The following is a 21326-nucleotide window of genomic DNA, read 5'->3' on the forward strand; positions in this document are numbered from 1 at the left end:
TTCAGTGCCCCCAATTTCTGTCCTTAATGGCAGATTTGAAATCCTGGTTTATGCAAATTGTGTCAAATCATAGCATATTTTGGACTCAGATATCTATTTTTTGCTGTCGCTTATAATTACATTTGGCTCCTGAGCTCCAGCTGTGAATGGCTGAGATCAGTAATCCACAGTCCAGGCGAACTCCTGAAATGAGTGTCTTTGAATTTAGAATAGATATCCTGAGGAAAGGGTTCAAAATAACGGCTAGGAAGCATCCCACAGTCAGAGGGGAGGTCCAGGTCCTATCTGAAAACAAAACTGACTTTTCAGTTGTTCACAATTTCAGTGTTGCACATGAAGGATGACTGGTAGCTTTAGTATAGATCTCTGTGGTGTGCCTTGGCATACAGATGAAGAGCAGCTATGTAAACTGCTTAGCCAAAACCTCACCCCTGACCTGGACAGCAGTTCCCAGGAACCTGTTCTGGGCTTTTTATAGCACTGAGAGTGAATGTCCTGTTCTGCTGATGGGAGTGAGCCTCCTGGCATGGGACAGCAACAGCAGTTGTGGTTGATAAGCCTGGACATATGGGTAGAACATGGAAAAAAAAGTATTTTTAAAATTCAGCTCACATTATTTTGAACTCTCCCAGCATGATCATGCATTGTTTTAATCTCTATTCTGAATTTACCAACCTTAGTTTCCTAGCTGTGAAGGCCATATATCTGCACCTAATACAAACAACTCTGGGTAAGCTCCATATTTTCATCTTGGCTATTTTTCATTTGTACTTGCTACTTTCTCCATCTCCTTCCTAGATAGCAGCAGCAAAGTCCAGCTAAGCATCTATTGGGAGTGTTTGTTTCAGGAGTCAGGGTAGCATTTTCTCTCTCTGTTACTAAGTTGATGAGTGATCTCTGACCCATCTCTTTCATCAGTCTCTCTGTAAAGGTTTGTCTGTTTCTTTCCCGTCACGGTGAGTTTCAGGTGCAGTACTGATACTACCCACTGAATACAGCTGTTAGCTAAAACAGCTGAATTCTGAGAGAGGATAAAGAGTCAAAAGCACTTTGGTGGACAGTGTGGCAAACATACATATTTCAAACTTGTTTTGTATTTTGGACTACTTGGAGTAGTAGGATGCAATTCCAAGGTGAAAAAGGAAAACCAAGAAAGAGAGTAGTATCTTCAGTTCTGCTGTCAGAAGAACTCTTGTCATAACCTGAGCTGTAAAAAACAGACATTAACGATTCATAAAGCAGTGGGGTGTCATCTTGAGACCTTGCTGGAACATGGAGTAGGCTTTTCATTCCGATTTGACATGGATATTAAACTTTTCAAAGATGTGTACCTCTGTGTCTTGGTAACAACTGGACTTAATTATTGAAGGAACTGGTTTGGGCCCATTTCCCTTTAGTGCTTTCAGTAATGGTTTGAACGACAGATGCAATCAAGCTGAAGGAGGCTGTAAACAATTTGAAAGATGGGATTAAAATCGGAGAGAAAAAAACCCCCAAAACTGGAAAACTTGGAAAAAAAACAAAACCAAAAAAACCAAACCCAAAACCTGAGAAATATATGCCAAATGCACAATGTGAATAACTGGAGGGGTGGTAGGATGGCAGCCAGGCACACAGAGGCTGCAGCAGGATGTAAACCCAGCGCGACGAGGCTCATCTCCCGCCGGCTTTGAGAGAGGACCGGCGCCGGTGAAAGGAAGGGACCGGACCGCTCCTGCGCCTGCTGGTGCCCGGGGTGCGGAGCCTCCTCCGCGCCTCCAGCAGAGCACGGGCTGGGGGCCAGCCAAAATTATAAACACCCCTGATGAAGAAACGAGCAATTTGCTCGGTCTATGAGAGAAAAAATAAAATTAATTATAAAAACCCCAGGATGGTGAGGGAGAGGAGGAATACCGGTTCTAGCATAACGGAGGGGGCGCGCAGCCCCATCGATCGCCCCCTCGGGCTGCGGGGGAGCGGGCCGGGGCCGGGGCCGGGGCCGGGGCCGGGGCCGGGGCCGGGGCCGCGTCCCGCCCGCCGGTGGGAGGCATCGCCCGCCCCGCGTCCCTGCCCGGCCCCGCCGCCGCTCCCACAATGCACAGAGCCCGCCAGGTAGCAGCAACATGGCGCGGGCCGCCGCCTGAGCATCCTCCTCCTCCTCCCCCCCTCCTCCTCCTCCTCCTCCCGCCCGCCTCCGCCTCCCGCCGCCGGGCTGCCGCAGAGGGGCCGCCCGCCCGCGCCCTGCGCCATGGCAGCCTCCGAGCTCTACACGAAGGTAGGGCGGCGGCGGGGCCGGGGCTGCGCGGGGGCGGCGGGGGCAGCGCGGCCGGGCGGGCGGCCCGGCGGGGCAGGGAGGGCGCGGGCGGGGGGCGGGCGCTGCCGGCCCCGCTCCCCCAGCCGGGCCCGCATCCCGGCGGGCGCTGGGTCCCGGCCCCGCCGCGCCGGAGGGGCTCGGCGCCCGGGCCGGGCGGGGGGCGGCGGGGCCGGGCCGCGGGGAGCCCCGGGCCGCCCCTCCCTCCCGCCCCGCCGCCCGTGCGGGCTCCGCGCTCCGGCCGCGGCGGCTCCGGCGGCTCGGGGGATGCGCCGCGGCCGGGGAGCAGCGCGGTGGGGCGGCTCGGTTATCGCCTCGGGAACACCGTCCCGCTCCTTGAGGAGGAACGGCTTCTACGACATAAGCGCTTTGATATTCAACCACGCTTTTTGGTGACACTGCACCTTTGGATTATATTCTTCTGGCAGCCGTTCAGAAGCCCTGCAGTCAACAGTGATGCGCAGCGTGACTCTCATATGCTCTTTAATCAGACATTTTTCTAATCTTTTTAGTCTTGTGTGTTAGTATCTCATCAGCTTCTGCCTGGAAACAGTTACTGTCCTGTGCATCTTGATGGCAAAGCCTGCAAATTGAGATGTGGAAATGGTTGTTTTCACCTCTAGCAATGCATTGTTTTCATTGCTCTGCCTTGAGCTAATGCATAAATCTGAAAAAAATGACAGCCAACAGGTCTTTAAGGGCAGAAGGGATGACAGAGGTCACTGGAATTGAGCAGGACAGTACAACATGGCAAACTCCAAATACTTCTTTCAAAAGGCTTGCACAGTCAAAGAGTGTTGTTAGGAAAGCCACACCATCTAGATCCTCGAGCCACTTGCTGAAATACTCCAGGATTATCCCCAGTCTAGCACTCTGCAGGGAAGGAAAGGGAACAGACTTTTTGTTTTGACATGAATAGGTCACCTTATTTGTAGAGTCCTCCCAGTCTGGAGTGGTGGGACATCACACTGGCTGTGCATCAGGCCAAATCAAACCGGACAGTCCCTTCAGCAAGGTTGCCTGTGTCTTGGAATATATTTGTGTAGGAGAGACTGAATGAGAGAGGTGAGGAGCATGCCTGCACCCCCTAAGGAATACTAAATACATCAGTGACATGGCACACCTTGGTGTTCTGTCTTGTACAAGAGTGTCTCTTTGAACTATGCCAGAGGGATGAAATTTACCGTTCTGGTCAAGAGAGCTGTGGTTGTTGTTTCCAGGCACCCCATAGACCTCTGTGTAAGGAGTTATATTGGAAATGTGGTTTTGATTTCTCTCTCTCGATGTTCTTATGGAATTAAAATGTCTCATAAAGTGTGGATCAGAGTACTTTCTTTTTTTATTTCCAACCTCGTCTGACCTTGAATTCTCTTCACTGAGTGGTTGAATCCTTTGGTCAGAAGCTCCTCCAAAAATGTGGGTGTGAAACTGTGTTACAGTGGAAAGCTCAAGGCCCCTTATAATTCCTGAGGAGGTCCTGGCTCAGAGTTGGACAGGCCAGGGTAGGAAACCTGCTGGGTGCTCGAGAGACTGCTGGCTTCCTTCTCTGCTGGCTTTTTCCTCAAGTAATGGCAGCATGCTGTTTGAATAGCATTCAGTATCTCATCCTTGATTAGGTAACATAAATAATGGATTTAAGGTCAAAGCATGCTGAGGTAAAAAGAGCAAACACGAAGTCAGACAAGTGCTGGGATGATCCTGCAGCAGGGACTCGCTGGGTGATGAAGGCCAGTGCGATTGCTTCTGTGCTTCACTCTCACACCACAGGCTGTTCTTGTCCTCTTTAGAGACATACGTAGGCACAGAAAGAGTGAATTTCACATCTTTTTAAACTGGTAAGCAGAGATTGTCATTCAGGGCAGCTGCTTAAAGTACCAGAGCTTCCCGTGTAGCATCAACTCTTATCATATGGTGTTGGCATAGATATTTTGCTGGCAAGCAGGGTCAGGGATGAATTTTCAGCACATCGTTGCTGCTGTGTGTGTGCATGTGTGTGCCCTGAAGCAAAGGCAGCTCTCTTACCCTCTCCCACTGGCTGCCCCCATCCCAGCTTGCCCATGCTGTTCAGGTAGCTGTATTGGTGTGAGTAACTTGCAACAGTTGTTGGTAAAGTTAAGTTAATGACTGGATGACGAGGGTTGAAAAGAAGTTGTCAGCATCTCTTCAGATGCTGTCTGACAATGGGAGAACAGACTTATTTCCAGCTGGGTGGTGGAAGTGGGGCTCTGCTGTATGCTCCAGTGTGTCCAGCTTTGCTAGTATGTTATGCCTTCCAGTTTGGGTTCTTTGCATGCCAGGATAAAAATATCACCTACTATCCCAACCACATATTGAAATAGCTGAAAGGAACTCTTTATTTTTCCAAGCTAGATAATTTTTTGTTAGAAACCAGCGATACAGATGTTTTGAAGAAGTCATGCCACTCCTTTGAAAGCCCTATTGCTTTGATTCATCCAGGTGTGTTTCTAAATTTGGTGGCTGTATAGCCAGCCTTGGAGTTGGTCATGGTTGTAATTAATCTGGAAATCTGGATTTAAGTTAAAGGACTGGCTCCAGTGCACTCACAACTAGTGGTGAGCAGTGGGCCCAAACCATGCGAGGCTTTGTATTCCTGTGCACAGTGACACGGCAAATACAGACTGTGCTTGAGGGCATTCGCTTCAATTTTGGGGTGAAGCAGCTTAAATCTGTTCCATGAGTTATATCTCAGGCATTCTTACTAAAAATGTTACACCTTTGAGCCTTGTCCTGTTGGATGTGTATCACTGGCAGGTTGGTGGTCTTGCTGTGAGTTCATTTCTGAAAGTTTTGGTTCTTTGACTTTGCAAACAAACTTGGGAGGATCTTGGTGTGGTTCCTGGCTCACTGTAGCCCCACTGAGCAATGCTTGGATGTAGCTGATCGCCATTTCAGGAACTGCTGGCCAACAACAGCTATACACCTACTTCTGCTGACCCATAAAAATTGATAGGGACAATCTAGGCCATGTGCTGGCTTTTGTTAAGTGTAATTTGATTTCTGTGGAACTTAAGAACAAGCAATAATGCTGTGTCTAGAATTGGAATTCATCTGACTGCTCTGCTGGAACTGCCATGTTTTGTGTTAGACATCACCTTTGTGAGTTTCAGGGGTGTGAAACCAAGCCCCAGCACATGCTCTTCTTGCCTGTACACAAAAATCAACAAAACAGATCAGACACTAAGTTTATGCTGCCTCTTTTAAAGTCAGAGTGAAGCAGTGACATTTTTGTTCTCCATTTCCATCTATTTTTCCCTGGGTTTGAGTTGTTTCTCTTTCATGTTCTGCTTTCCTGGAGCATGCTGCTTTGCCCTCTTGGGATTTCTGTTTGACTTTTGTATGGCTGTGTACAGTGCACTGATTTATTTACTTACCCATTCAGTCAGACATTCATTTATTTTCATTCTTGCTCCTACCAATATGCTCCTCCCTTTGCATTATCTTTGAGATGAGCTAGTTTGGTCCTAACACAGGGCCTAATCCAATTTCAGTTCTAGTGAGTGGAAATGTTCCTTTGAACATAGAGAAATCAGTAAACAGTTTTCACTGGAGAGCATGGCCTGGGCAAGCTGAACTCAGTAGCTGACCTTGAAATGGCTCAGTTTGAGGGTTTATGAGCAATAAATTGAGTTAGGGAAGTGTCAGAGGAAACTGCATAGAACAAAAAGCTGCTTGTGCTGTCCCCAGCATTGCAAGTGGCCTTTCTTGCTATCCCTGTGCTGTCTGCAGCAGCTGCTCTGGGGGTGAAGGCAGGGGTGTTACAATGCTTGGTCTTCTCCTGCTTGTGCTGGATCCTTGCAAGCAAAAACAGCAAACAGCGGATTCTGACCAGGTAATGGCTCTGCTTGGGTGTGTTAGTGCTACACGGGGAGGGAAATATAGCAAAAAACAACCTGAGCATAAGAGAGAAAATGTAACTATTTCAAAATTTCCGTGCCTATTAGTGGACTTCTCTTGGGATTTGAAAAAAGCTGCTTTAATTACATAGTACTGCATATCGCTGTGCAGTGTTGTTGTAGAATAGATTCTTTCACCCGGCGTGCAAGAGGCCAATCCACACACAGAGTCGAGATATTTGACTCATTTACAGTTCTGCACAGAAAGAGGTGCTGGGTGGCAAATCCACAAAGCCAGCACCTCGACTGCTAAAACTTTTCACCAGTTACACAGTTTAGCAAACAAAGGCATTAATGTTCATTGGCTACAAGTTACCTAGTTCTCTTATTAATTAGAATTCTGTCTTCTGTTGGTTAGTGATTCTCTTGCTTCTCATGCTAAGTCTTGCATACTCAGTCTTTCTCTTCTTTTGGGTTGGTGATTTCTTGGGTCGGTGGCTGTGAGTTGGTGGTCAGGATCTGCCCCTGCTGGAATTACCTTTTACCCAGTCGGAACTGATTCAGCACAGTTGCCTGAGTTGGCTTTATTAGTTTTTTATTAATGGACATCCTTCTTCCCAAGCTTTGTTAACCTCCCAGTAGGCCTGAGATCACTGAAGCATGTCAAGCCCTAAACCTTAAGGCAATTCTACCAGCAAATACTTTGCCTTTCAAACACCTGGACATCACTTAGAGCTTGTTAGCTGCTATCTGTTTCACAGGTTAAATCTCCTTTCCTGTTGATTAGGCTTGAAAGTATACAAAGATCACACATCAAAGAACATCCTTAGGAAAATTTTTATGTATTCCACATTTTGCAACAAAACTATTGCATGTGATCTCAGTGTTCTGTAAGCATGGAACAGACACGATGGCAGCTGTGCCGGTGCCAAGGCACAATGGTGTGCACCCACTTTACTCCTGGTGCCTTCAAACTAAAGGTGCTGGGGATGTAATTACCCAGCAGTCCAACAGTACTTGGTTTAACCTAACCTTGACATTTTGTTATGTTTTTGTAAAAAAACCTGTTCTCTGTTGTAGATACAAAAATGCTGCTAGCGAGGATTTTCTTGCTATTTTCTAAGTCTGTGAGAGACTTGTCTCTCTCACAGAAGAGGTAGCAGGGAATGTAAACAACCAAGCCACCTGCAACCTTGAAAAGTCTTGTTTATGGTACAGTAGAAAATATTTTGACAATGGATCTTTTAGGATTTTAGCCAATCACCCCCAAGGGGTGGCTGGTCCTTTGTCCAATTAGACTATGAAGAAAAAAGTCTATAAAAGAGTTTGTAAAATAATTAAATAAATCCATCTTGCTGCACAATTCCTGCCTGCTGGATCTTCTCCTCCTCCTCCTCCCTATAGCTGTGGGACACGGTGATGTACCCTAGGGCCCAGGCCTGTGGTAATACTCTGTAGTCAGGTGTCAGCCACAGCAGCTGAAGAAACTGAAAAAGCTCTTACCTTTCCAACAGCAGTTTTGTGACGTGTCAGCAATCTGTTGTTAAAATAAACTGTGAGCCTTGGGAGGCCACCCAAGCCGTGGTTTAAGCTGGAGCCCAGTTTGCTCCCCTGGACACTGAGTGTGTCTGGAGGAGGAAATGATGCCACTCTGGTGAGGTCAAAGAGATACCAAGCTGTTTGTGAAAGCTTCTCACAGCCCACAAATAGCTTCTGGGAGGGTGTATCCTGTAGTCCTGATGAAACACTGGAAGTGTAGCATCGATGGGAACTGCTTTTGGGGAGGGGTGATAATAGCTTTATATTTTAAAATACTTTTTTTTTTTTTTTTTCTATAGACCTAATCTTGAAAGTTGTGTGGGTTCTTTGTTACATGTAAAGAGCTGTGAAGGTCCCATTTATAATTATAGATCTTTTTTGTTCAATGCTTTGAATGTCATATTAAAACATTTACCTAGTAACATTAGTGGATTATGTGGGGTCCTGCCCGAATTGTCATCAGCAACACTTACAGAGTAGTAACGCCTGTACATGGAGCTGCCGCTGGTTATTTGCAGTCTGCTTCTACTGCAGCGATTTTATAGCATGTGCCATGCTATAACCCACAGATGGGTTAAGTAATGGATTACTGTTAATTTTTAGATAAATAAATGATCATATAAAGTGCTGCCAAGCTCCTGCTATGTCAGAAAATGTGTGTAATGACCACCATCATTATCTTTTGTTGAGCCAGAGAGCTCCAGTTGTGTTGTAAGGGATAGACAGATGTACCTAACTCTTAGGGTTTGCTTGTAGGACCTTTGGGAGTTTAATTCTCTCCATGTGTTCTAGTAACAAAGTAGTTTGTCTCTCTTTGTGAGACTCCTTGCCTAATCTCTATTGTATTAAAGAAAGCATTTTTGTTACTGAAATGTGCTCATTGAGCCAGCTGAATTGGAGGATGTCACACAAATGTCCAGTAGCACATGGTTGCACTGTTTCTGGATGGTCTATTTTTAACAGGATTTTAAAAAAGCAAGAAGTGGCAGTGAGGTTAAGCAGTGATGGTTTCTGCTGTGAGGGAAGGCAGTGTGCAGCTGGCAGGCCTGCTGTGGGTCTGTGCCTGGATTAGCCTCTGCAGCAGACCTGGCGGAGCTCGGGGTGGCCTCCAGGGACATTCACAGAATGGGTCAGGTTGGAGGAGACCACAGGGGGTCATCTGGGCCAACCTCCCTGCTTAAGTAGGGCCATCCCAGAGCACATGGCAAAGGGTTGTATCCAGGTGGTTCTGAGTATCTGACGTGAGGGAGACTCCACAGCCTCTCTGGGCAGCCTGTTCCAGTGCTCAGTCACTGCCCAGTAAAGAGGTTCTTCCTCATATTAGTAGGATGGAACTTCCTGAGCATCAGTTTCTTCCTGCTGGCTCTTGTCCTGTTGCTCAGCATCACTGAGAAGAGCCTGGTCCATCCTCTTGGCACCCCCTCCTTTAGATATTTATACACATTAATATGTAACTACTTATTACATTAATACAGTAATTTATACACATTAATTGAATTCAGGTTTCATTCCTTGACAGCCCAAAGTATACACAAAGTAAATATTTAATTATTTGAAGTTTTGCTTGTATTGCTGGGGTATTTGACACCTGCATGTGTATATGAGCACATGTACAGATGTTGCTGGTTTGAAAGGCATCTTGGCTAGAGGGGAGATGATGGACCCAGTTTCACTTTGCCGTGTCAAGCTGCAAGAGCTCCTCTGATAAAAGAGAGTTTGGGATTTGTTTTATGCCTCTTGATTAAAGTCACCTTAGCTTTGTGTGCATGTGTGAAGTTAGGGATGAGCAGAGTCTGAACTCCTTTGCTTGGCTGGGTTTTCCTTCGCGTGCTGGAAGGTGCAGAGGTTATGTCTGATCTAATTTTGTGCTCACTGTAGTGGAGCAGTGTTTACTACTGCGTGTATCGTGCTTGACTCTGAGAGTGAGTATTTGAACAGTTGGGCCCGGGGCCAAGGAACAGCGTTCGGGCAAGGCTATTGTTCCTGATGCTTCATTAGCAAGGCACTCGAATGAGTTGAAGCAGCAGAATGTACCTTCTGCTTGTCTTCTCTGCTGCTGAAATAGCAAGGCAGAGCTTCCTATCTATCCTTAATAATAGGTGGTTGTTGTTGTAGGAAAATACGGTGTTATGGTCAAAAATAAACCCATGGTTCTTGGAAATTTGCTTCATGTCTGTGACATTGACTTTTTCATCAAACTGTGCCTTTCTGCTTGTTTCCATGGATCATAACCCCACTTAAGATATGCTACAACAGGGGTGTTGTTTCTAAGAGTTTGGCTGGTTCAAATTGGTATCAGAACTTTTAAGAATGTGGAAACGCAGTAGGCATGAAATTAAACCTGTTATCTAAAAGTCACGGGAGACAGAAAAAATTCAGACTGTTTTGAATTCACTGACTCAGTACAGAGCCAGTGGCTGTAACTTTCCCTTTTGCTGGCTTTACTCTGGAGCTGGATCCATGACGCAGAGTTGTATGATTGGGTTGCTAAGGCCTTGTTTACCAACACTAATGGCAAGGCTTTTGGTGACTCTGCTGGCAGAGAACAGTGCTACATGCCTGTGCCAGTGCCACCCTTTGCTTAGGTCTGCATCATTTCCTCCTTGTACTCCGTGTCCTTGGCTTTGCTTAACCCTGGGTTTGCTTAAGCCTGATTCTGCAAAGATTTATCTTTATCCTGTGTGAGTAATCACACATTGCTTAATTTTGTGCTTTCAAATCGAGCACATAACTATGAAAGATCAAGCCCTTTATTCTCTATTTCTTCTTATGGCAGGGAAATAACTTTGCTGTCCTATAGCTGTTAGGAATGATTTGTGTGGGAAAACAACTAATACATCGTAGGGATGTCTTTTGTCAAGTTCTCTGAGGAAAGCTCTGTGTATGCAGCATTGCAATAAGTTAGGGCCTGTCTACTTAAACCCCAGTTTTAATGTTTAATAGCTAGAGTGTATTTTCAGCAGAAGCTTCCACTTTTAGGACCCTGCCATCTCATGGTGCCACTCATCTTTTAGCACAGTCCATGTTTTCAGTCTCCTCCAGGCAGCAGCCTGCTGTGAAACACCGTGTGAGATGTATAACCTGGACTGCCCAGCACTGCACAGACATGAAAACCACAGAGTTACCGAGCTGATGATCTTGGTGATTTTGGGGTCTTTCTGGTCTTGCAGGTCACTCTCTGTGCCTTTCCTGTCGCAGTACAGCTGCTTTGCTTGCTGCTTGCAGCTAGTTGCAGTATTTAGTAGTTTGTTTCTATGTATCAGTCTGTTTACACACAAATAAAATAGAAAGAAGAAATCAATGCTGTTAAAACAGTTTGTGTGGGTTCTGTGTGTTTTGATTTTCTGTTGGTTTTTTGTTTGTTTGTTTGTTTTTTAAAGAGGCAAAGTAGTTAATGTGGTTACATTAGAAAGTGCCTTCCTTGCTGAATTGTGGATGTTAAGCAGCTGGAAGGTAAGCACAGGAAACATTAGGCACTGCTAATGAAGCTTAAAGACTCCACTCCATTGAATGTCTGTGGATTGCAGATACTTTTAAAGACCCAAGTTTTAATGTATCTGCAAATTTTAATGTAAATTTTAAGGTGCAAATGGATTACTTACAGAAGCAGAGATCTTGTGTTTTACACCTGTTCTCCTTAGTGGCATGGATTTAGTTTCTTTGGCCTGTTAGTCAGCGACAATAGCAAGATCTTTCCCTGAATAATAATGCTATGGAGGTACTCGAGGCTGGGGTAAAGCTTCTTAGAATGTTGAGGGAGAAGAAGGTACAAACATAACATCAAAAAACAAGTACGAGTGAGAAGTCACCATGATCACGAATAGTTTGAGGGAGCAATATGAGGATTAGACTGGAGGAGAATCAGTCAGGAATGCAACTCTGTTTTTGTGTCTGTCAGTTCTGTGCTGTTTGGTGAAAGTTGTGGCTACTTTCTGAACATCTTGGAAGCTGTTGCATTTCTGTCACTGCTCATCAAGTCTCCATTTTTCCTTTTAACCCTGCTTCAGGTGTGGCTATAGGGTGAGGCTGTTAGGGTCATTCACATTGCCCCTGGCAATTAGCAGATGTAGCTTGTTGAGTTTATTTAGCTCTTAGGAGGCAGGAGGAGGGTTGAAAACAGACTCTTCCAGGCCACTTACATTGTGGTCTGATGAGATCCTTTGCTTTAAGATTAAATGTAAAGGCTAAAGCAGCATTGCTTTGAAGAGCTCTCCTTCTGTGTTTGTAGCAGCTCACACAGGGTAAGTGTGGCATGTGATTTGTCATGTTGTTTTCCAGGGTTGCTGTATGGGTAGATATAAACTGTGTGTTTCTAGTTTGACAGTCCTAAATATGGAAAAACAGGAATCTCTCATTTGAGTGATGTACCTACCCATGAATATGAAAAATCATAAAGTCTTGCTCCAGTTACCAGTGGTGTCCTTGAGTTCTTCCATTTGATTATCACAAGACAGGAGAATTTTACAACTACTTTGTGATTTACAGGAGGACACTCTTGTGCTTTGTAGAGCCAGAGAAATAACCTAAAAATATTATGAGTCAGTCTAACAATGAGGGAATTCATTGCCCCAACATGGCTTGTCACACATTACTTTCTGCAGACTCCATGGGTTATTCATAAGTATCTTTAAAGCAGATGACCTCAGTTGTTTTGCTGGGGAAACCAGAGAGAGAGATTCCCAAGTTGCCTTATGAGATAGTATACACCAACACAAGAGATATGGAAATATGTTCCATGGAGATTGAGCCTATTTTGCCTGGAAAGGAAATACCAACTGCATCTGAAAGTGCTGAAAATCTCTGTTGCTGGAGATACGGGATGGAAATAGATGTTTTAGAGTATATGTATGTTAAAGTAAGTAGAATATGTTCAGTTGTTTTCTTGGTTTTAACATAGGCATGTAGTACTGTATAGCTAAGCATATAAGTGCTTATTAGTATTATAGCATTACAGTATAAGAGTTTATTGATAAGGATTTCAGTTGAGTTTGGACTTAGGATCTTGGAGATACATAAAGAAGACTTTTTGTCAGACATTAAATTCAGTGTTTAGGAGATCATTGCACTTAGAAAAAATCTTGCATGAGGAGAGGCATTTGCAGAAGTTGTTAGAATTTCACGTCTTGGTCCACTTCTTCCTTGTGACAGCCATACGTGTTGGAACTGTAAAGCTGATTGAAACTTTCTGCGAGCAATCAAAGAGAGAACACTTGCAGAGAAAAGGAGCGGGATAGTTTCTCTAAGTGTGGTATGCTTGAAAGTATGCTTCAAGTAGTGTGAAAGGGTGTAACTTCCCTTGTCTGTGCAGCTCCGGGGTGCTTCCCATGAGCTGCTGTGGCAGTCGGGGGCAGCGGCTGCTGGGGCTCCGGGGCGCTCGCAGCCGGCGCGGCCCCGCTGCACCTCCGGTGCCCGTTCCGTGAGGGGCTGCCAGGCCAGGGGAAGTAATGCTGCTGCTCTTGCTGGGGAGTTTTTGAGAGCAGCTCTGTGGCCACTAACCCCAGTTCTGCTTTCACAGCTTCCCCCAGCTCTTGTGGAGGAAGGGCAGCTCTTGGGGAGGTCTAACTCTGCTCGCTGGTTTTGAGTTTGAGCTTGCCAGGTCACTCTGGTTTCCTTGTGTGAGGTCTTGCTGTAAATTACTGTTAATTTCCCATGAAGGACTGGTGGAACTAAATATGGTTCATTAGATGTGCTTCACTGGTGTCAGTTTGCTGTTGCAGTAGAGCAGAAGGGTGTCTGTGCTGTGGACCGGTCCATGATGACAGCTACGGTCTGGGCTAGCTGACTAAAACTAGTTCTCCTTGAATAACTCAAGCTAAGTCAGCTCTGTTTTAATGATGCAACTGCATCTCAGCCTGAGGCTTCTGTGTTGGTCTAACAAAAAATACTCAGTTAATCTTTGATTTTTAAAACCTCCGTTTGGTGTTTTACTTTAAATGTGACTTTTTGGGGGCTAGGATTAAGTAAAAATAAGATGGTGCTTTTGGACTTGAGCTCAACTTTGCAGAAAGGCACTCCGAAAAGTACAGCCTTATCTACTCTCAAATATATTTACTTTAATTTTTAACTTTTAAATTAAACTTTCACAATTAAGTCAGCGATTGTCCAGATGTTTTACAGATAGCAGAAAATGAAGCCTTGTTTCACCTCTGTGAGCTAGGTGAGCAGTTACGGCTCCACTACTTCCTCAGTAGCTTCTTGTTCCAAGCTGCAGCGCTGTGGCACAGCACGGTGCAGCACATCTGTCTGATGAGTGCAGCCCTTTATTGTCCCACCCTGCGCAGTACAGGGTCCAGCAGGCGATGCCACGGCAGCGATGCAGGGGGCTGTGTGCTGAGGCAGAGGCTCTGAGGCCGAAGGCAGCGCTTCCTCCTGCTGTGTGTGTGAGCCGGGAGCCCCAGCTGCAGGCAGCCCCTTCCATCCTGGGGTGAAACTGGGGCTGGCTCTGTGCTGTGAGGAGTGCTGCAGGGGTGCTGTCTCCTGTCTGCCAGGTCTCCAGAAACTTTGGGGAAAATAATTGTAGAAAGCTCCTGTAAGATTTTAAATCCATCTAAGAACTTGAGAAAGTGAAGTCAGTGTTTTGTTGTGTGACATCAGCATGAAAAATAGGGAAGAAGCATGAGGATCTGGACTGAATTTGGACCAGGAGTCTGGAAATTATGTCTATTTCTCCATTTAGTTATGCTGTCAAGTCTTTATTATGGCTTGCATCATCTTAAAACAAAATCCTGCAGCCACTTGTTTTATTTGCTCTTACAATGTTTGTGTTCTTGAATCTTAAATTTAGACACCCATGCATTTAATCACGACATGTTGAATTTTTTTTTTTTTATGTTCTTAGGTGTAGGCTTTTTTAAAGTTTTTAAATTGGAGAAGCATTCACTGTAAGCACACAAACATGAAATCATGCATCCTTTCCCTAATGCTGTTTCTTTCAGTGCAACATGTCTCATTAGCTGAATATTCACGGTAACTGCAGTTGTTTCATTTGCCCTTAAATTTCTTGTGGCCACTCTTGTACAATTCTTGTAACATGTTTTTCAGGTTGAATGAATTGTGAGTTTTAAGGCAGACTTATAATTAACTTCTTTCTGAAATCACTAGCATATAATTCATTGCTGGCCTTCATTCTGGTGGTACAGATTGAAATGCAACAGAGTGTTTGCCTCTCTGTGTGGGTATGACCACAAAGGAAATTTTACATGAGTCAGAATATTCTTCTTGTCACTCAGTCTGCGATAGGCGTTACACTTCTGTTTGGTGTTTTTGCAGATCTTACTGTGATTACTCAGCTGTTTTGTGCCTCAAGCAGTGTCCAGAATATTGGTGGGTTTGATCTCGCTGCTACTGCCATCTCCTCTGAAGATTCTTCAGAGCCTCATTCATTCCTCTGACAGGTCTAGAAATCAAAACACTTTCAAACACAAAATTTTCTTCAGCATTGCTGTTTCTGTGAATGTGTATTTTTAAGCCTGGTTTATTTTAAATGAACTGAATTAAATGAGAATAGCATATTGCATGAAATAAGATAGCAGCGCTGCTGTTTCACTGAGGGTTTGTGGTGGGTTATTACACTGCAGCTTTGCTGCTGACTGGTGGAGTATGAGGTGTCCTCTGGGGAGCTGGGGTGGGTGGGGAGCTTCAGGCCAGAGGTGCAGGAGCATCACTCCTTGTCATCCTTCCTTATGTCCCTGCCATCCACGTGGGCTCGTGGTAGTGGCAGGGACATAGGGAAGGATGTATCTGTGCTTCTCTTTTAACAGACTGGCTGGGCCACTTTGTGAAACATGTCTCATTTTTCTGTAGTTGATCATACAGCCTTGATTAAGCCCTCTCAGCAGCATCACGTAGGCAAATCCAGGGTGTACCCAAGCAGTGTCCCATGTGACTTCCCATCGCTGCCCAGGGGTTTCAGCAGGGTGCTGCTGGCATCACATGCCCAGTAAGTCACAGAGTACACGATGTAGCCGTGGCCACTGGCTGAGGATGGCTGGCTGCTTGGGGAGGGTGGAGAAGAGCCTGTGAAAGGGGATCTGTGAAGTACAACAGGAGCTAACAAGAGCTGTTCCCACATGCAGCAGCTTAGGGGGGTGAATGGGCAGCATTTAAATAGCTGAAGTATTGTCTGGGTTAATAACAGCTGATTATAAACCACATCTGTCTCCCTCTGTACGACATTTTGAAGAGAAGGTCAAGTACAATCAACATAAAATGCAGAAAGCTGTGTTTTTAAAGGTGAAGAAAATGCACGGCTTTTAAACATTTCACGTGTTTTAAGTCCTTAAAAATGTTTCTTAGGGAAATCGTATCAATTACGACCTTGGGATATAACTGTTCTTTGATAGATTTGATATTTTAAAGTAAAACTGCGGTTTTTGGCCTTGATGTCAGGCCCAAGGTGTAGATTTGCTGGGTGATAATTTTCTCTGAATTTCAGTGTATATAGATACCCTGTGTTTGGGATTGAGCTTTTTTTTGCATCCCTAACTTTCAGCTAAAGGTAAGTCAATGGATGTTTTTGCAGTGGCTGAAGATACAGATCTTGCTGCAGTGATTCTGTGTGGGATGCTGATAGTTTTTGATTGTACCTTGTACAATCAAGGCGTGTTTGGCAAATGACATACAAGTTGCTTTTGTTGTTTCTAGTCCCCAGGCCCTAAATACAAAGAATGCCTTGTAAAAATCCTTAAAAGAAGGAAAGAAAGGAGGGAGGAAAATAAAGCTTTTATATCCGTACGATTCAAATGCAGCGGATGTTTATAGGGTAGCTGAAGTACTCAAGTACAACGGACTTTTTCTCATTGAGCTGTGATTGAAGGAGTTTCCTCATGAGTGGTGAAAGATGCAGTGCCTTACCTGCAGAACTGTGAGCCAGATTTGCAGACCCAGTGTCAGTGGTATGCAAACTCACAGTGCTGGTAGCTTAGGGGATGGCTCAGACCCTGGGTCACTGCTGTCCCCTGGATGCTCTTTGGGAGCTCTGCTTGTAGCTGGTCACGGAATTCCCATCAGACAGGATAGCACAGGGCTTTTGATCTTCATGTGAGGTAAATTATGTGGGGTTGTTGCCCAGATAAAACATTAATACAAATTCTCACTTACATTTCCCCTACTGTATATCATGATATAAATTTATTTTTAAATGAATTCTTTGTAAATAGCAGGCTTTAAACTCTACAAGAGGTTTATAAATGGCTGTTGCTGGGCAACAAGACAGAAAATATGCTCCATGCCCAAGGAGTGCTACTGCCTTTAAGAAAACTATAATTTCTGTTTGGATTTTTTTTTTTCCAAAATTAATGATTCCATTTCCCTCTGGCTCTAAGAAGAATTAAGATGAATTGGTCAGAGGTTTTGCAGCAGCCCGCTTGTCATGGAGATGCTCTACTTTCCAACCCTCCCTGGTTACTTGGCATTTTTATGGGAGAAAAGTCCTGTCTGACTTTTCAGAGTGCAGGCAGCAGCAGCACTCTGATCATAGGAGTGCAGTGTGTCCTTGGGACTGCCCATGGATCACAGGATGGGTGGCACAAATTTTAGTGGTCTCAGCAGTGGAAGAAGCGGGACCTCCTCGCGCCTGCTGTGTGAGGGATCGTGATCTCTTTGTGGGGTTCCAGACTGGTCACGTTAGGACTTGTGTTTGCCTGTTACTCAGCTGGCTGTCGATCTGCTTATGTAGAGCTTTTAAAAACTGAACTTTGCTGTTTCAAGTATTTCTAGGCTCAATATTACTATATTTGGTGGTGGCACTATGAACCAAGCATAGGGGAAAATATAAAGCTGAAGAGAAATTATTCATCAAATTGTGTTTTCAAAGCAAGCCTGGCCAAGGAAATCCACAGCTCAGAAATCCTTTTGTAATAACTCTGCATTTTGCATAGATCAGTTCAACACCCCTGCAGTATGAACTTTGATGACTTTGTGCTCTGTTTTGTTGTTACACCTTACTAGCAGAGACACTTTTCTTTTTCCAGCCTAACAGTGCAGCCTGCTCTCTCCAGGTGGCCATGTTCAGTCAGCAACAAGTTCACATTGAAAAATTTTGGTGAAATTTGGCTTTGGCTTTCACCAGCTGTTGCTGTTCCACTGGCTCCTTCAGCTCATGCTGCCAGAATTGACGGTGTCTCTTTGATCCAGACATAAATGAGCTGCTTTATTCCTACCCGGACCCGAGGTCATTCTTGAAAGGGAGGGGGGCAATGTCTCGCATATTTTTTTCAGTTAACATGTGAAAGACTGTGGTTTTTGAGGCTGTCTGTAAATAAAAAAAGAGATGATCTCTGCTGAAGTGAAAATCATACAAGTTTACTTATATGGATAGGTTGTGCTGAGAAACTAGGGACAGCTTTCTCTGAGTTGAAATTTCCTTTTTCCTTCTAGGGTGTAGATCATTTAACAAACCCTTTCAGCTCTTACCCAAAGAGCTGGTGAGCTGGGAAGATAGCTGTATCTCCTTCTGCTGTGTTTGTGGTTGTGCAATGGAAGTAGAAAAGTATTTGCCTGCTGACAAGACTGCTGAGCCGCTTGCATTGCTAATTCCGTTTTGTCAGCAATGTCAATTAGTACTTCAAGAGGTTAATATCTCAGAAGAGAGGCTTTGTGAGTCATATGGTCTCATTTGATAGATAATTATTATAGTCTGATGATTTCTTCATGTGATCTAAGATGAAATCCTGAGGTATGACAGAATACTGTGATTTTCTATTATATTTTCTTATTTTGTAAAATTGTAGTAATGCAGCCAACCTTCTGACCCACCAGTAAGACGTGAAAACTTCTGTGTTTGTTGTTTTGCTGTGAACTCTTTTGGAGTTGCTTTGTAGATATCAATAAACTATTGCCCATCTTGTCCTTCCTTGAACAAGTGCTTCCAGGGGATTTTGGAGATGCTGGGTTTTTTATGTTGGTCTGCTGAGGCTGGAAGAGAGTCAGGAAACTGAGATCTGAAATAGTCCTGTCATTGTACATTTAATTATTTAATTTTCTTCTGAATTCCAGGACATCTCATCTGTATCCCTTCTATTTTCATCCTGCCTTTCAAACTAGTCTAGGTTAAGCAGTGGTGCTGTGGATGCTGGGCTGCAGGTATCCTTTGTTGTAGGGTGGGAGGACGTGCTGTGTGTCCTCCCCGTGCCTCTCCCAGTCCCACATCTCCAGTGAGGAGAGGGAGTTGTCAGTGTTGAGCCAGAATCCTATCCACAGAGGAAGGAGTTACATGGACAGCAGAGCTCTTTATTTGAGCCAAATCAGTACTGAAATATAAAGTGCAAGTGACACTAGTGGTAAGCTTGGGCTGGCATGAAAGGTAGTAATATTTATCTAAAATTTAATTTCATGGCCTTTCCTTAAGTCAAAACTTGTATCTCCCCTATCAGAAGGTTTTGGTGGTTTTTTTTTTTTTTTTTTGGTGGGTCAGAATTTGCCTTGAACTACCACAAGGAGTAATGTATTCATGGATCATAATCAGGACAATTAAAGTAAAGTTCATTCAATTCTTCCTGTAATTTATATTGCCATTTCAGTGCTAGAATTTTAGACACCATAGTAATTTTTAAACTAGAATTTCCTTGCCTTTTTATAAGGCCGATTTGTAAATCAGTGTCACTAGAAGTTTATCTTATTTTAGCCTTATTCTAATGTTGTCATAAACTCTATTTTATATACTAGTAAATAAAGAGGGATGAATAGCAGATACCAGTGTAAGGTATTTCCCAAGAGAGGCCCTTGGTCCTGTTTCCACCAGTGTTGGTGCTTTGTTTTCCTCTGTGGGGTTGGATCCTATTAAAGGCTAGGCAGCAATGGAATTTTAGTATCAACTGATTATATAAAAGACAGCATGAAAATCTGATTTTGCAAACCATTCTGCTAAGTTAATGAGGTGAGAATGTTGTGAAATGATTCAGTACTTATGATTAGGAACTTGTCTCTTTTTCCTCCCACCCATTCCTTTTACCAGGTGTTTTCTTTGGCAGGGATTTAAGGCTAGGCACTGATGCTGGAGATGAAAAGCTACAGCCTAGCACTCATAGGATGGCTTTAATATCTGTAGGGATATGTCATGGAAGGTTCAGCTGTCTGTAGTAGCTCAGTTTCTATGGTGATGTGCTTTCTGCTTTCTCTTTCCCTTCTCTAGACAGTAGAAAATGTACAGTTTTAGCTGGATAAATTAAAGATGCCTCTTTCATGCTGCCGTGGATCACATAGTTAGAAACTGCCACACAGCATTTGCTGCTTCAGGTTATCAGCATTTGTGTCTTTCAGGCTGCTGCCTTTCTTTGGTCAGGAAACTTTTCTTTGTGTAGCCTAAAGGAAATCAGCCTGCTGGTCCTTTTTGCTAGACAACATTTAAATGCTTTCCTCTTTCACATTTACTTTGCTTTCTGTTAATTCCTTCGAAGGAATATCCTATCAGAAATATTGGGGATGGGCAACTTCTGTTGCATCTTGGCGATGGAACCTGGCTGAAGTGTGGTATGAATTCAGTCTGCAGCTGTGTCTGGAGCGTCTTTTGTTAAACTGAAAAAACTGCCCTGATTTCTGGCAGGGTTTTGTTTTTTGGGATTTCGGGTTTTTTTTAAATAAAAGAATTCTGAGAACAAGTGTATTGTGCTATGTTTGGATATATGTACCTTACGAATTACTGATTTTTTGATTTGAAATTATGATATGAAATTGTGATTTGAAATTACTATTATATGAAATAATGAGTTTATGAATTATGAAGTTTTACAGGGTCTCTTTTGTTTCAAACCAAGTGGAAAGGAAAGAAAACACTGTTCCTTAGCATTCTACTTGACTTTAATATGGCACCTCTACTGTCAAGTCCTGTTTAATTATTTTGGACTTACTTTGTAGTTTCTGTGGGTTTGTGCTTGCATTGCACATGCACTTGTTAGCTCAGACAAGGTTTCTTGCCTTGTGAATTGGGGATGCAGAAGGGCTGAAAACAGCTAATCCACATGCCCAAACTATGCCTTCTGCTGCTGGTTTCCTCTGTTGTTATATACGGTGCTCTGTGATTGGCAGGAGCACATACTGAAGAATTGTTTTGGGGATCTTTCATTTTTCAAATAATTTATCTCTTGGGGAGTGGGGAAGAGGTTACACAAATAATAAAGTAATGCAGCACTTTTGCACTGAAAACACTAGCAAATATATATGGAACTAACAAAGCTCAAAGAAAAAAATAAGCTACACAAGCAGAAACTGACTACAAAGAGCAAAGCTGCTTGTCTTTGTATAAAGTAGATTCTTAGGGCTGGCATTAATGCCCAGTGATGATGGAGAAAGGCCAGGTGTGGGAGCATGACATACTGTGTAGTGGGAATGATGAAAGTGAGTTTTTATTTATTTATTTCATGATCTTTCTCCTTTCACTCGGTACAGAGAATTGGTTTGTGTGTGTGGTGTAAGGTTTTCAGGAGCTTGGGAGCTCTTGGGGTGAAGGCAGTGCTTTAAAGGCTGCCCTGTGTTATGGGTAAAAGCCATTGATTTAGGCTGTTGTAAATTACTCATGTGCACTGTTCTTGAGGATCATCACGGGTATGGGAAGCAAATTGCTTCCTGAAGTTCAAAATTATTGCAGGCACTGAGCCTCCAGCTGGGCAGGTGCACTTCCCTGTCGTGGGCGAGGGGCTGGGGCTGTG

At 44.1% G+C, this 21326-nt stretch overlaps 1 protein-coding gene across 12 annotated transcripts in view; it reads left to right on the forward strand.

The window, feature by feature from the left end:
* The first annotated feature begins 2084 nt into the window (after positions 1-2084).
* MYO5A (myosin VA) overlaps positions 2085-21326 on the forward strand; it is a 98732-nt gene continuing 79490 nt past the window's right edge. For 11 of the 12 annotated variants that reach the window (XM_048317298.1, XM_048317300.1, XM_048317304.1 and 8 more), the window contains exon 1: positions 12305-12538. In XM_048317298.1, the coding sequence (XP_048173255.1) occupies positions 12320-12538 (219 nt within the window). In that variant the 5' untranslated portion in view covers positions 12305-12319. Of the gene's footprint in view, positions 2255-12304; positions 12539-21326 lie in introns of those variants that run through there. The other variant, XM_048317308.1, reaches the window with a different exon arrangement.

This window comes from Corvus hawaiiensis, chromosome 13 (genome assembly GCF_020740725.1).
Source record: "Corvus hawaiiensis isolate bCorHaw1 chromosome 13, bCorHaw1.pri.cur, whole genome shotgun sequence".
In the NCBI taxonomy this organism is placed as follows: domain Eukaryota; kingdom Metazoa; phylum Chordata; class Aves; order Passeriformes; family Corvidae; genus Corvus; species Corvus hawaiiensis.